The sequence below is a fragment of the Lampetra fluviatilis genome, chromosome 19 (assembly GCF_964198595.1).
Source record: "Lampetra fluviatilis chromosome 19, kcLamFluv1.1, whole genome shotgun sequence".
Lineage (NCBI taxonomy): Eukaryota > Metazoa > Chordata > Hyperoartia > Petromyzontiformes > Petromyzontidae > Lampetra > Lampetra fluviatilis.
The window spans coordinates 1394903-1411382 of record NC_136293.1 but is presented as its reverse complement, the minus strand read 5'-3'; the positions used below and the strand labels follow the sequence as shown (position 1 = coordinate 1411382).

General features: G+C 49.6%; 1 protein-coding gene across 3 annotated transcripts in view; it reads left to right on the top strand.

Moving 5' to 3' along the window:
* The window catches only part of LOC144937540 (gamma-aminobutyric acid receptor subunit beta-3-like), a 272017-nt gene that overhangs the window by 149516 nt on the left and 106021 nt on the right, over positions 1-16480 (top strand). For all 3 annotated transcript variants that reach the window (XM_078864797.1, XM_078864796.1, XM_078864798.1), the window contains exon 5: positions 8705-8787. In XM_078864797.1, coding sequence (XP_078720923.1) covers positions 8705-8787 — 83 coding nt within the window. The remainder of the gene's footprint in view (positions 1-8704; positions 8788-16480) is intronic.

Genomic DNA, 16480 nt, shown 5'->3' with positions numbered 1-16480 from the left:
ACAGAGAAGCCTCTGCAACATGTGCAGAATGCGCTACCATTGGGCCGTGTCACTGCCCCTGTCGTTAATTATGCCAATTTTCAGGACTTATGCCAAGCAGCGACGTCAAGATATCCACTGATATTTTCTGATCAAATTAACAATTTTTGAAAAGAAAATGTACGTAGAGAAAATGTACATACTATTAGTGTTAGCAATTTGACTTTCTGAAAATCACACCTATGAGTCAGTAGCTGCCATTCGGTGGCACATTTTACAGGGGTTATTCTCTAGGCCGGGGAATGTACGTGTGAATGCAGATGAACGGTAGTGCTGCAGTGCCTTCTGCAATTTTTTTTGCCATTTTAATCGTTCATATTTCCATTGTGGAGCCCTCTACTCATTGTGATAGTTATAACGGCAATTTTTCCCGCGATAGAAACACGTAACGTAAAAAAACAACACTGACCTTAACCTCTTCCATTTTTTCCCCCTCCTAAAGACGATGGCTCGATTTACTGCTTGTGACTTGCATCTACGGTGCTACATTGTAATGAAATATGTCCATGCGTTATTGTAAAGCATCGCTGTGAATTCCAGCCTGCCCGCACGAGGATGTGTACATTGCACACAACAGGGTGGCCTTTCACGCTCTTCAGCCAGCAATGCGGAGCAGGGTGGGGAGATGGTTTAGAACATTGGCAGGAATGCATGTACATTGTACGCATGCTTCTGAGAAATTCCTAACAAGACTTGGCAATTACAATGCTCCAACAATCACGTGACATTTCACGTAATTCTATTTCACCTTGGTAGGCTATTATTGCCCTTATTTCACCGTGTGCAATGCTATTGAGATTCATTATTCTTTTGCACTGGGGAGCTCGGTACAGTACTGTAATTATACCTATACACGGACAGTTATTACCTGAACGTTGTTTTATAATGTAGCCAAAATGTCAATGTATTTTTACAAATATGGAGATTTAGGCGATGACCTCACCACACGGTAATTGATATCACCACGGTGGTGAAATGTTAACTACCTTGCCTGATATGCAGCATGACGTGGATTCGATCCCGACCCTGATGCTTGTATATTTTGAGATTGCGCGTTCTCCCCGGATCCTCTGGTTTTCACTCCACATTTAGAAGCATGCGTTTAGCGTATTTGGCTGCTATAAATGTTCATACAAGCCACTTCTCATTGAGATATCATTTTGAGGCCAAATCGCTTCTGAAAGAGACACGAATAGTTCAGTGGGCCTTTCCTGGTAAAATAAAAAAAACATAGTAAATGTTTTAACTTAGATATCATAGGGTCTTCAGTATCCACTCTGCATCAGATGTCACATTTTGGTAATTCCCTTAATGTGTTGCATCACCTAGGTAATAATGTCGAACACTGAGCTCCATGCAAATTGGCTCAGTGGGAATCATGCAAAGTATTTCACAATACAGCCACCAATCAATAGCAGACACTGTCATTTAATGCTATTCACTGGAAGAATGGTTGTGCGGGGATCCTTCAATGTGTAGTGGCGTATTCACACGGACACCGTCAGCTTTTCTCCTGTGTCACTTTATTACCCCGCACGGATGCTCCTCACTCTTTACACAACACACTCTCTCTTACTCCGCTAGCCTGTTACTGAACACACCACTAGTCTATTACTGAACATTCTGCTAGTCTGTTACTGAACACTCCGCTAGCCTGTTACTGAACACACCACTAGACTATTACTGAACATTCTGCTAGTCTGTTACTGAACACTCCTATAGCCTGTCAGCCTTCTCTAACACCTCCAACTCGTCCGTGCCCCCAGCGGGGGATCAGCCAACGCCGCTGGGGAGGACGAGGTGTAGAGGGCGAGGTCTCAGGCTTCTCGTCTCTGGCTCTTGTTCTCTTTGTTCCTTCAGCTCCAACCAACTCACCCCCGTGTTCTCCACACACCCCTTTATATATCCCCTCCTCGATTTAAAGCTTTCGTGACTGCAGGGATTCATATTCTTGGTTCTTTCAGTAAAGTCACGTAGAATGGAATAAAATAATAAAAATAAAACATAATAAAATAATTCTCACGACGTTTCGGCAAAATGCAAGCAGCCGTCCTCAGGTTGAGAACAGGTCTGTCGAGAAGACAGAGTCTGAATGACACACACCAGGCTTGGAGCGACTATTTAAGCTGGGATGGAGGGGGGAAGAGCGCCTTGACAAAATAATTTACATATCAAGAGGAGAGTCGCGGCATCTCTTCAGAAAGGTGAGAGACTCGATTAGCTGAGCCTTCTTATCCCGGAGTTTGTTGAAAGATCTTAAAGTTTTGTGGAATCCCACCCCGTAGTGGCGGTTAAATTTCGATTTAAAGCTTTCGTGACTGCAGGGATTCATCTTCTTGGTTCTTTCGGTAAAGTCACGTAGAATGGAAATAATAAAATAATAAAAATGAAACATAATAAAATAATTCTCACCGAAACGTCTTCTTATATCGCTACTACCATGGGTCTTGCTCCGGTGAAATTTACGCATTAACATCCTCTACCCGTGTTGAGGACTCGGTCTAGCAGTCGGACTGTTTTATCTCATCCACACGGTGTTCAACCACCACACTGCAGGTCACAACAACACGCTCCCTCGCTCGCTCACTACCCTACATATCAAAACAAAGAGACAAAGACAAATATCCCCCTTACCAGATTGTTGGGTGAAGTGGTGTTAGCGAGCACCTATGAAGGCTGGCACGGTACACGAGGGGGTGTGTGGCCAACACCATGCCAGGCCGCCTTTGTCTCCCCAGTAGTGATACTTTTACACACCCCACCAGGTACTCATTTGAGGCTGAGTCGACCTAGGAGAGGCCCAGGACTAATTCAGATAATCGTCACTGGTGTTAGTGGCCGTGAGCGGGAATCGAACTCGGACGGTCGGGTTCGTAGCGCAGCGCACTAACCACTATACTATCGCTCCCCACGCACTCGTCCACACACACACCCACCTACTCTCCCACTCACCCAACAACAACCACCATTCGCCAATAAGTGGAGGTGACGTCACCACGGCGCTTGTGCCAGGCCAGGTGCACTTTAAGGCCACTTGAAGTGTCGAACGCCCGCTAGCAGGAGGTCACGGGACAGACCCAGGTGCCATAGGTTGACTGACTGAGGTTACCTGCAGATGCACTACATGTGCCCCTACTGTACCAACTTTCTGTGTTTTAGACACCCGGTGCTCTAACTGGCGAAGATGTTCCATTAGGGGGTCCACGTATCGCAAGAATAGACAAAGCATGGCATGGCCGTGGCCGAGAAGACTCGAAGCTCCGTGTAGAGCGATAGACCAGGTAGCTTCCACACAATGTTATGCAGCCGATGAAAATAATGCTGCTCGACTAATTCGGAGTGAGACCTCTGCTGTCAGACCGGAGGTGGTTATAAGCACACTGCCCAGGTATGGAAAACTCTCCACTCTATTCACTATTGCCCAATCACCAATGGGGAGTTGAGGTGGTGGAGTATTTGATGGCAAAAAATACCCAGGCAGGTGCTTAGTTTTTCATCTTAGTGGCACGCTCAAAGTTCAGCAGCAGCGCCTCCAACTCCTCCTCTGAGTGAGCAGCAAACAACACATCCACACACGCACTCACTGACTCACTCAACACACTGAAGGCCAACTTCTCTCACACTGCTCAACTTTGGAATTTTCTCCCATCGTCTCGTCTCCCACCCCCAAGCTCTCGTAATAATAACCTCGTTCAATTAATGGAACGTACTGCATGCTAATATATTAACAGTCCTGTTCCCTGCTGGCAGCTTGACGTTCGTTCGTGGGCCCTCGTGCCCAGTAACCGTGTGAACCCATATCTACGTCCAGCCTGTTTTTGGACATCGGCTGTCCCCCCCAGGGAGAGGAGCGGTGGAAGATCGCCGCGTGATAGAAGGCGGCAACAAATGGTCGCGTGCGCCCAAAGGGCCTAAACAACAAACGGCACTCACGAAGGTTGTAATTAATATGGCAGCGTGTAACGCGTCTCGTAAAATGAGCGAGGGTTCATTGTTAAGAAAAAGAGATGGCGGGGAATTTCACAGTGGGAGCAGTGTGAGGGAACAATTCATCGAGGTGTCCGTGACCTGCGGTGTGGTGGTATGGTGCTGTAATTGGGATGCGGCAGGGATGGCCACACTGACGGCTTCCGCACGCAAACGCTCACCTTCAGTCTCACACTCGCGCCACAACTCGAGACTGAAAATCATTACGCCAATACGAGGCGCCTCCCGCCCGCATTCACACACAGGAGCACAGAGACACCACCGATTCACGACATACGAATGGCATTGCACAGAGAATTCTGCACTGCAACTGAAGTGTAAGATATTGTTCAATGTATCCCCATGGAATCCTGCACTGAGCCTGCAGTTGGGAGGCCTTGCCTCAGAATGTGAAAGAGTTTCCATTCTGGGTGACAGTTTTAGCGTGGGAGGAAGCGAGCCGTGGCAGGATGGGGCTTGATGGGTAAGGCGTGGATAGTAGCGATGCCCCCCTTCAACGTAAACCTTTGGTCGGACTGCCCCTTACTACGGACGTCTTGCTGCGGGTGGCTTTGTCATGCCACGACAATCCACGCAGCGAAACCTTTCCAGGCACTCACCACCGCACGTAGCGACACCGTAGACAAAGTAGACAAGCAGGCAACTCGTCTCCTTCACGTGTGAGCCTCTCCGCATATATATTTAGTAAGTCTTGTTTACACAGCCCATTGGCTCCCTGACCTTCTCGGCGTGGATTATTTCAGCAGCATTGTTGCAAAACAAGCAGCCTTTCGCGCCGGGTTCGACATGCACTGTCTGATCTGCAGTTTATATCGTGAACAAATAGGCAATGAGCATTTCCAATGTGGCCTTGCATGCTGAGACAAGCCTCTAATCCAGTGATTTGGAAGGGCGATTGGTGGCTTAGGCAGGGAGAGTCTGTGTAAAATGCCCACTTCCAGGACTCGGTAGACCCCAGAGAACGACGTCCCCCGTCTTACCAGTGTGCTGAAGTCACCCGACAGCACAGCTTCACAACAGCCAGCTGTCCACGTGCTCTGTCTCGATAAAGAAAGAGATTGCCCCACACAAAGCCTATCCCTTTATTACAAAAAAAAAAATCCCTTAAATACCCCTCCTGTCCGCCCTTCCAAAAGTAATCATGTATTCTTGATTAAGAACCCTTTCTTTCAGATGTTTAATCTCTTCATATTGACCGTGGTCTCCTTTCTGATCCTTCCTGCTTACCAAAATACACAGGCAGGCAATACCACCCCGCATATATATATACCTGTCGATCCACGTCAACGTTGTAAGTATTTTTCCCTGCATCCAATCAGCCAGACACAGGGCTTCTGGGAGTGAATCTTCTCAGCAGAGGACTGAATACAAACTGTGCTGAAACTCAGTGGGGTTTTTTTTAAGGATTCGCATCACGAGACAAATGCCCAATTTAGAATTCCCGCCTGACCCGGTGTTTGAGAATCATCTCCAGAAGGAAATTTCAGAAAGAGACACTTTCCACTAAGCTCAAGTGACGTACACACTTGACAATCGAGTTCATTAATAAGCAGCTACTTATACTAAACTACTTAATTTACCAGGTAAATCCCAATGGGCTATCAGATATTATTCAGAGGTCACCTAGCCACACGTGATAGCTCATCAAAGTACGTGGGCATTGAGAGTCGGAGCCAAATAATCTAAACGTGCGTTTCTAAACGTGCAGGGCAAAACCGGAGGACCCAGAGAAAAATACATATATCAGTCGTCATATACGACACACATTGTCAGGGTCAGGATTGAATCTACGCCCTCCTGCGTAGCAGGCGAGGGAGATAACATCTCACCACCGTCACCTGGATTCAAATGTATGGCCTCAGCAGTGCCAGCTCGGCACTCTGACCGGCAAGCCTCGGGGATAATTATTTCATATCAAGCTCATGTTGCCACTAAAGCCACGTTGGATGATGTCGAATGCTGCACCTGTTGTCTCCATCTAGAACTCTCCTGCATAAAAAGCAACAATTTCCAGTGCCTACGAACGTTGTCGGTTCTTCTGTTGCTCCAGTCCTTCTGGGACAAGCCTTTGTTTACCATTTTATCGTCGGTGTTATTCTCCGTATCTAAATTGGGCAGACATCACACGCAAAGCTAAACCGCTCTCCGAGGCCACGCGGATTTAAGAGCGCTGCTGAATGCCCGCAAATGCATTGCGCCTGCGGTGACGCTTAATAAGAAAGCAAACATCGACTGCGTTGTATCGCCGCCAGATTCGTCGAGGTTCGTCTAAACACACCCGTCTTCACACTACCCCCATTGGTAGAAATGAAGTGATATAAGGGTCAAGCGGTGCTCGTCTCCTGAGGATCCGCTCCCATATCGCTCGCGCTGAAATTTCAGGCGTATCATATCCCCGTGTCCTTTGGACCCGCTCAATATTACCTGGCCTATACCACACGCCTAAGCCAGGTGGGCTGCATTCATTTTCCATGACTGCAAAGGACCTGGAGAACTGACAAGAGCATTCCGCCCACGCTCTGAGCCCTGTCATCGGCCTTGCCTTCTGTGACAAAAGGGGGGCTTCGAGCAGCGACGCGTGCAATCTGCACTGGTGTTACGCGAACTGGCGCGAATGGATACTTGAGTGTAATGGTTGAAGCAAAGCTTTAAATGGCCTAATTGCCAGCTTGCTCGCTACCGAGATTGTTTGCTCAAGGTGGGTGCATAATTTCCCCCAACGTACAAATGATGACGCGTGAGGAATGATCAAAGTGCGCTCCCCAACCTGATGAAAAGCCGAACATTCAGACCGTGCATCATCACTCGACAACACGGCCATTGTGAACTGGTGTCAGAGTACAAACACACAAATTCAATGTTCACTCAGAGGGTGTTCTTGCTCAAATGATCAAGGTGCAGTGCTCGTTGCCACTGGTGGATATTACAGGATATCTGTAGCTGGACCGTTTTCTCCATTATAATAACAGCTGCTGTTTCCCCGCTGGCATTGGTCCAAGCAAGCCGTGCTCCGCTGATGAAACACTGCATGTTGAAACTAGTCCAGAGTTGGCTCATGTTTAACCAATGCTGCTGATAGGCAATGTGACTGATAAAATGTGTGCAATTAATATTGTTTTTGTGGAAGAATTACGTGAAGGAGGTGTATCGGTGGCTAGCGCGCTGGGCTTGGAATCGACCCGAGTTCAATTCCCGCTCATGGCCAACACCAGTGACGATTATCTAAACCAGTCCTGAGTCTCCCCTAGGTTGACTCAGACTCAAAAGAGTACCTGGTATAGTGGGTAAACATCGCCACTGGGGTGACAAAGGAGGCCGGGCGTGGTGCTGGCCACCCACCCCCTGGTGTGCCATGCCGGCCTTCATAGGTGCTCACTAACAGCACTTGCCCCAGCAGTCTGTTAGAACTATACGGGGGGGATCTTTGTCTTTGTAGGGGGTATGGTTACGTAGTGCAGGAAAGGTAAAACGGGGGCCCCGTTTCAGCACTGATTTTTTTACGTGGTGGGTTAGGGGGTGTATGTAGGTCCCCTCTGCGTTTCATCATAGGTACCCAATTGATGTACACGTGCACGTTTTCTGCGAGTCGTTTTATTCCTAAAAAATATTATAACAGAGCGCAGCAGAACTTTTCAAATCTGTTAAGTGATACGCGTGTGCGCTCGAGTGTGTCTGTGTGTGCGTAGGTGCCAAAAATATACAAGGGCGGCAAAGACCTGCGATTGGCAAAGTTTGCTTTCGTGTCAAAAAGGGGGGTTCTTGTGTCAAGGGACGGCAGACGTGACTGCATCACCTTTTAACACTGTCAGACCCGAGATGACGACGGATGCCAAGCGTTTACTCCAGTAGCGAACAGTGGGTTCTGTCGTTGGCCTGACAGATTGATAACGTCTGGGGGTTTATCCTTCCGGAACAATACATTCATGATTAATTGCGCCACGGTGGCGAGATGTTAATTACCTCGTCAGGTATACAGGATGTCCTGGGTCCGATCCTGTTTCTGACACCTGCTGTATATTTGGAGTTTGCATGTTCTCCCCGTGGTCGCATGGATGTTTCTCCATGTCCTCCGCTTTTTCCATCCCCATTGAGAATCAACGTGTGTTTATAGTATTTGAGTATTGGCTGCTATACATTTCCACGTGATAATACACTTGGTTTAGATATAATTTGTGGCCAGGTCACTTCTGAAAAATAAGCCAATAGCTCAGTGAGCTTTACCTGATAAAAGAACAAATAGTTTAGTTTCATTTTACATTACATTTTTTGTGATTTGCTTACCTTTCCGATATTTCTTGTTTTTTAATTGTTTGTTGTTGTAACGTTCTGACCTGCCCCTACTAGACATCTGTAAAAAAGATATTCATTGCGCATTGAATTCCTCCAGTATCATTCTGAGCTTGCATTGTCAGACTGGAGAGAACGACAATGCTATGTGTTTACTCCAATAGCAAACAGTGGCTTATGTCGTTGGCCTGACAGATTGGTCACATCGGGGTCTACCACCTGTGCTTGTTCTGCCATTGGCCTGACAGATTGGTCACGTCGGGATCTTCCACCTGTGCTTGTTCTGCCGTTGGCCTGACAGATTGGTCACGTCGGGGTCTACCACCTGTGTTTATTCTGCCTTTTGGCCTGACAGATTGGTCACGTCGGGGTGTATCACCTGTGCTTGCAGGATCACGACCACGGCCGCTTGCATGATGGACCTGCGGCGGTACCCACTGGACGAGCAAAACTGCACCCTGGAAATCGAGAGCTGTGAGTGTCACCGCACACAAAGCAGCGGTCACCACGACCTCTTCCATCAATCCACATCCCGAATAAAGGCCTCGACGCTGACAACAATGTCAATATTCCCATACAATTGCAATCTACCACGCTCACGGTTGTCATATATTACTCTACGCCAGGGCTCCCTTGTAAATAACGGCGTTATTGTCTCAGTGCACACGAACTTGGTTTAAATAAAAGATCGTACACATGCAATCCCACGTCTTTTTTATTTTATCACCCTTGTTTTTTTTCCGATAGGTGAGACATACAAACATGCAATGTATTTTTAAATCCTTTATATTAAGTTCACTTGCTTGCTTGCTTGCGCGCTTACGACCGTGCAAATCTTTCGGTCGTTTTTTAACCCACTTTCCGTGATCCAATCGAGATGACATTTTGCACACAGACTCGTTGTGCGTGACACTTTTTATTTTCGTGAAAAAAAATATGCAAAATTTTCCACTTTTTAGGAATTTTTTTTTTCATATTTAATTTAAAATACCAATGTGATAAAAATGAAACTATTACTCAAGAAAAACAGAAATGAATAATAAAATAAAACCGATGCGACGCATATAAAGGATTTATAGTGAAAATCTTTGTTTTTACGGGTTAATTTTTTCAGTATCCCTATCTTCTATGCAACCGCTGCCGATCCTGCCACGTTTGCTTTGTAATTAAAGATATGGCTGCCCTTTAGAATCACGTATTTATTTTTACTTTTAAACGTCTTCAGTTGTACCTGTTAATTTATTCATATCTACATTTTAAACATATAGGGCCATGACCATTGAAAAGCATATGAATGTTTAAATCCCTAATTTAATATCCAGGTATTATTAATTTATTAAACACCAACTCTCCTTTCACCTCCACCCAGTGCAGAAGCTGGCGATGGTGGGGAGTCGGTGTATGCATTGTGTGTGTTGTGTTGGTGTGCATTGTGTGTGTTGTGTTGGCGTGCGTTGTGTGTGTGTTGTGTTGGCGTGCATTGTGTGTGTTGTGTCGGCGTGCATTGTGTGTGTTGTGTTGGCGTACGTTGTGTGTGTTGTGTTGGCGTGCATTGTGTGTGTTTTGTTGGTGTGTGTTGTGTTGGTGTGCATTGTGTGTGTTGAGTCGGCGTGCATTGTGTTGACGTGCGTTGTGTGTGTCGTGTTGGCGTGCATTGTGTGTGTTGTGTTGGCGTGCGTTGTGTGTGTTGTGCTGGCGTGCGTTGTGCTTGTTGTGTTGGCGTGGGTTGTATGTCCTTCCCCCCGTACCTCCGATTAGTACGGTTGGCTACATACGGGGCGAAATAAATTCAACATACACACACATGTATTGTAAGTTGGTGTCAATAGGGCAATATTCAACTTCACTATTTGACGGGCGGTGATATATACGAAAGCCGGCATAGGGCCAACCGAAAAGAAAAAACTTGAACTGCCAACTTTGGTTGAGCACCCCATCGGCGCACACAGGAGCAGCGAGTCGGTCGCACGCAACTGACAAACGGAGCACTTGCTGCGTGCAGGGTTCCACATTCGCCCCGTTTGAAAGATACTCACAAGCTCCTTGATCTGGAATTACACGTAGCAATCGTCGCTCCCTGCTGGAGACAACAAATGGGGCCATTTTCAGGCCAGGGTCTGAGTCACCTTGTGCCCCACTGGGAGAGCTGCCGCTGGGTTGTGAGATGATGTAAAGCGCTCTGAGACTTCCCGGCGTATAAGTCGCGATATCAAAACCCAAATCGTTACCATTCAGTAGATGCATGCGGCTGGTGCTTGACTGAATATCGACCGCGAAATAAAATATGAGTGCTCAGGAAGGCCCCTTTGTGGGTCTTAGTAACTAGATATATTTATATTTACATACTTTATCCCCATAGCGGCTTTTGGCTAACCATCAGACAAAAACAGTCACTGCATCGCACGCTTTCAGATTTCGCTACTGCAGCCATCCAAAACGCTCTTCCTTTTGATATTAGGAAGCCGCTGGAGCTATGCAGTTTAAAATAGAAATTGAAAACTTATTTCATTAGAACTGCTTTTTGTGTTTAGTTTGGTGTCCTTCCCCCGCACCTCCGATTAGCACGGTTAGCTACGTACGGTGCGAAAGAAGTTCAACGTGCATACAATTTGAACACAACGTGTGTTCGTTTTTAAAAGTCACGTGAAATAATTTAGCTCAGCGATTGGATATGTCGGTCGGATGGACTCATCTAGAATGCGTAACGAGGGCAGCTATTGAAGGTGGACCTGGAGAACCAGGACACTCCAGGTGTTTGCTTCGTTCATATTCTATCACCAGTAGGTTCTGTTGGCTGACATTGGTGGTACCTTTGCACACATATCAACTAGAACTGTGGATGCAGCGAGGGTTGGTGGCTCACACAAATGTTGTGATATCCCCTTCCTGTGGGTGTTGATGAGGTGCCGTACCCTGGCTTTTCAGAAGGTAGTGTAGCAACTGCGTACACATATCATCTGTCTCTCCTATATGGGATAGTGTTGCCTCCTCGCTTATGAGAGTTTTTTGACCGGGTGCTTTGATTTCTCCACACATGTATGAAGACTAATTAATTGACTGAAAACATCTTCACATATAGAGGACTGCAGAGCTTGGACCATTGATGGCACCGGCTTCCTGCCTGGCTGCCTTCCTGTCTGACTGTGATTCTTGAGCAATTGTAAGGTGCAATTTGCATCAATAGATACATATATAACAAGATATGATTATTATAAGTATTGGCTCAGTAAGGACATGCTTCGCATGCTCCGCATGTCCTTACTAATCCATTGCCTGCTTCTTTCAGCTAATGGCTCTTGGCACTTTCTGTTCCGTATTTTGTAGCCATTCGCAAGTTGATACTTTGTGCGGTTTGCAGTTGTCATTGTCCGTTTGAGTGACCAGGTTTCAGATGGTACGTGCATCGTAGCTGGCAACAGGAGCTTATAAAAACATTTCCCTGGCATAAATACGTAATATGTCACTTTGTTTGTCCAAACGAGGACTGCCTCACATGCTGTACATCACGTTCAAATGTAAGTCCCAATAAATATTTAAGTTAACGTTTTAAATATAAGTTTCATATCAATTGATGGGATAACCACTTAATATACAGTACATACCGTGGCCCAGATACATAATGCATTGTGAAGTTTTAGAATGCCCCGAGGCGACCGTGACAGAGGCTGCTATGTCAGGTGATGTCACGTCAGATGATGTCACCTCCACGTTCGGCAGCTGTAAAATAAAAAAAGTGCCGCTCTCTTACACGATCATTAGCCATTGAGGAGCAAGATGTGATGCATGTCCCCTGTGCGCCATGCACTTGGCAGACCCTCAGGGCGCCATGCGAAGTTGAAGGCTTAAACACATCCACAAAAGCAGCCTCCTGGTACATTTATAGTGGGTTCAACTTAGTTGCGGGTAAGGGTTCTGCCGGATGGGAGCGGCGTCGCCCGTATTGATGTGGTGACTCAAAAGCGTAGTGCGTCCGATGTCAAGTTTGCCCTTGATAAACACATCTGAGAATTCACGTAAGAGCGCCCTCAACTCCCCCCTCTGGGACTCAGACAAATCCGCATTTTACAAACAAAGCGTATCCATCCACTTCTCATCATAATCCTTTTGCGGCCACGTATTCGACGTGACCCCCACTCTGCCAATGATGCTTCCTTCGTGAAGTGCGGGCGATGCATGAGCTAGCACAGTGCCCTCCTGAATGACAGATGTGTGTAACCCTGCATTAAGGACCTGAATGAACGGTTCCTGATCATTGTATACCAGAGTCTCGGCCCCTATTAATGTCAACCCACGAATTGCTTTATGTGAGAGTCCAAAGAGGATTCCTCCCACAGTCGCCTCCTGGTTTAGCGGCTTGCGCAATCGTAAAGGAACCAACATTTGCACGCCAGGGGGAATCTTTGCAATCTTACTCGTAAGTGCTTGCACGGTAGCATTGGCCATGCACAATCGAGTGGGAGAAGGCAAAAAGGCCATTCGATGGCCCAATGGCAACTCAAGGCACCCTTAATTGATGAACATTTTCAGGGGCATCTTCCCTAAAAAATCAGTCCCGAACAAGCAAGGAATAACAAGGGACATTGATACAAGAACTGGACCCGTCGATTTGAGCCGCCGTTTCCGGCAAAGCACGGAGCCTCGATGGGATGTAGGGTGTGACTTTTAGGGGGCAAGATGTTAAAAATCAACTCGGAAATAATAAATTTCGATTTAAAGCTTTCCTGACTGCAGGGATTAATATTCTTGGTTCTTTCTTACCGAAAGAACCAAGAATCGGAAATAATAGTCGCTGACGCACCAGTATCAACGAGCATTCTGATTTCAACCCCCTCTATAAATCTCATAACAGCGGATGAACTTGCGGTCGCGGCAGCCACTCTATGGGCCAACTTCGACCACTGACCCTGTCGGAGCGGCCAGTCAGCCCGAGCAAATTGCGAACCCTCACACACCGACGCACGATGGGAATAAGAACTGACCGAACGCAATGAGGTGAGGTGGATTCAGGGGCCGAGTGTGTGATGTGTCGCGACTCGCCTTCGGGTATAGTGGAGTGGAGGACGGTCCGGCGTACGACGGCGGAGGTCCGGGGAGGCATCGCCGTGGCATGCGGCAGCCCGACAAAGATGTCCCGGCAGGCCGCAGTTGCAGCACACGATGTGCCCGCTCCCAGGACGAGGAGAGGTCTTTCACCATTGAAGTTGTTCATCCATTCGCACCATGCCACCCCCTCGCCAGCCTCTGCCTTGGCTTGATGCGCAGGCTTAGATGGGCTCCACATCTTCGGGTGTATCGTGCACCTCACAAGGCGTGGTACACGCCACCAACCCCTTGGGTCGTTGCAAGAGCCGGTGCGCCTGGATGCATCTTGCAACCTTGAGAGAAGACAAGTCATCTTCGTTGATGGCTGGCAGGATGATGTGGAGGTCCTTTGCCAACATCAACAGTCTCTCAAGGATCAGCGAGTCGATTCCATCGTGGTCCATCTTCGGGAAGGCAGCCTTTGCTAGCGCCAATAGTGCGCTACAGAAAAGCGAGGGGCGTTTCGGCCTCCCCCCTCCTCCGCGCAGCGAATTTATGGCGCACATTTGACGGTGGTTCATAGATTGCCGCCATTTGAGCAAATGCTTGATGCAGTGTGGCCCTCTCCGACGTCGAGACGGTGAGAAACGCGGCTAAAGCGTCGTCGTAAAGCATGGCGGGCAGCTCTATCAGTGCCTCCACCTCGGTCCACCCCGCCAAGTCACTGTTCGTCAGAAATCTGCGCTTGAAGGCCACCCAATCGCCTCCGGCGGCGGAAAACTATTTAACAAAGGGCAGTCTTCGCCTGAGAGATGGAATGTCAACAGGCGAACTCGACGCAGTCTCAGATTTGGCAGGCTTTCCACTCCGCTCCGCAACCAAAATGGTGGCTGCTTGCGTGGGCTGCGCCATGGAGGTTTCCGGTTGGCAGGATATAGCGACGGTGATTCTCGATCCTGCGTGGCTCTGGTGCTCTCTCCTCCCCTGCTGGCTATCCTGTATGGCTGGCACTGCACGCGAAGTGTGATGCCATCCAGCGCTATTAACCAGCGCTCAACGAGCCCCTCTAGGGCCGCTACTACACCCACATCATAGTGGTGTCCGCGATGTTGTTGGGGCCGCTGGTCCCCGAAGTCCCTCCCTGCTCCGTGCCTATGGCAGGGGCTCTGCCGTGCGCTGACCCCTCGCTGCTCTGCGAGCAGCTGCTGCCGTCGCTGGGCTCATCGCCCGACGGCTCCCCTCCCTGGTCCGTCCCTCCGCGAGCTCGTGTGAGAGGCATAGCTTGCCGCACGCCCTCGTTCACCTGCAGACGCTGCGTTGTCTCTCCATGGATCACGCGCTATTAAACGGGGGTCAGGGGTCGGAGGGCGAACGACGCTGCCCTCACACTGTGCGAGTCCCGGCGGCGACAGACGGAGCGGGGGCCTGCGGACGCACCGACCCCTTCCCCCACACTAGGAGCGCACACACCTGCACACACGCGACACCCACTCGTGCGCCGCTCTACGCAGCGCTCACTCACGTGGCGAACCACTGTGTACACACGCGCACCCACACGTTCCCACTGTTCGACAAGATCACGCGAGGCCACGCTTTGCTATTAATGATTTATTATTCGCTACCTGGTAACTAATGTTGAATCAGTGAGTCGACGAGGCTGGCCTATTCCACTAAACCTGTACCTATTCCTTATCTATCGGCTATTATCCTACTTCACCTTCTTACTCCCTGTTAGATGCCCACGGCGGTTCGTTGATCCCGTACTCGCAGCGTGCCTCGATGCGTCTCACGGACGTTCGGGTCGCTGGACTGGAGAGCGTCCTGTCACCTGGCGCTGGAGAGAAGAGAGCCCGATCTCTCCTTTGCCCCCCTTTTTTATCCTCCCTACATCAAAGAGATGCGGCTCCGCGCCGGACGGTGGCCCTCAGCTTTTCCTTAACAATGGGCTCGCGTCCTCTAGCACGCGCACCGCGGTTCCGGACGCCTGTGATATGCTAATCAATGTGCGGTGTTGCGCGGCGTAAATTCGAATTAATCCCTTTCCCTCCCTAACAATGGTGCCTGCGCGCTCAAGCGTAATTATCCCAACCATCCGTGACTATGCGCAAGAGCCCCTGCGGTCCCGCTACTCATGCTGTCCCGTCCCTTCCCTGCTTGCCCCGTCGACACGTGGGTGGTGTGTGTGGGGGATGCGCTTCAACCGCGGTGGCCGAATGCCCCTCGCCACGGCCATGCCATCTTAAGGCAGGTCGCAGCGCCGCGGTGCAACATAGCGTCGGGGGAGGCCGTCCAATTCCCTGATCGCCGGAAACCGTGAGAGTTAATCCCGATAAGGGTTTCTCGGATAAAAACCGGTCGATCAGGTGACCTTCCCTTCCAGCTCTATGGGGGGGGGGGGGAAATGCGTGCAGGTGTGTTCATGTGAGGTGAGGTGAGGGGGACGAGGGGTTGGCTCCGTTGCTTGGTGGTGGCGAGGTCAGGGATGGGGCGCCTGCTGAACGGCTTCGTGGTGGCGGCATCACATAGCCCCCCGAGGTGCCAGTCCCCGTCCCGGGTTGACTGGAGCACCTTGCTTGGGCCGCGACCACGAGGAAACGTTGTGGGGTCCGGGGGATCCGTCCGGACTTGGTGGCTGGTCTCGGGGCGGGTGGCTCCATCCTCTGTAGCTCCTGCGGCGGCCTCCTCCTCCACTCCAGCGGCTCTCCCCGTCCTCCGGCACCTGTGGGCTGGGGCACAAACTCAGCAGCGGAAGGGATTAGGGGCCGTCGTCCGCGTCGTCTCCTGACTGGATCGGGGCGTCTCGGGGGCCCGGCGAGGCCCATGTAGGGTGCGAGGCCCTCCAACACGAGGGGTGCGGGTACTCCGGGATTTCGGGGTCTTCGGGTGACGGGGTTCTCTCTCGCCGGGGCCGCTTTCCACGGTTTTAAGCGGCGGACGTTGACCACCGTCTCTCGATCCCTCTCCCCGCCATAAATTAGTACCGTCCAGGGGGAGATCTGTCGCACCACGGTCCAGGGTCCCCGCCAGTAGGTCGTCAGTTTCCCCACCTGCCCGGCCCCGACGCGAGGGGTGTGTAGCCACACCTTAGCGCCTGTCAGGAATAAGGGGGGTTCCATGCGGGGTCGGGTGCCCTGTTCCTGCCGCC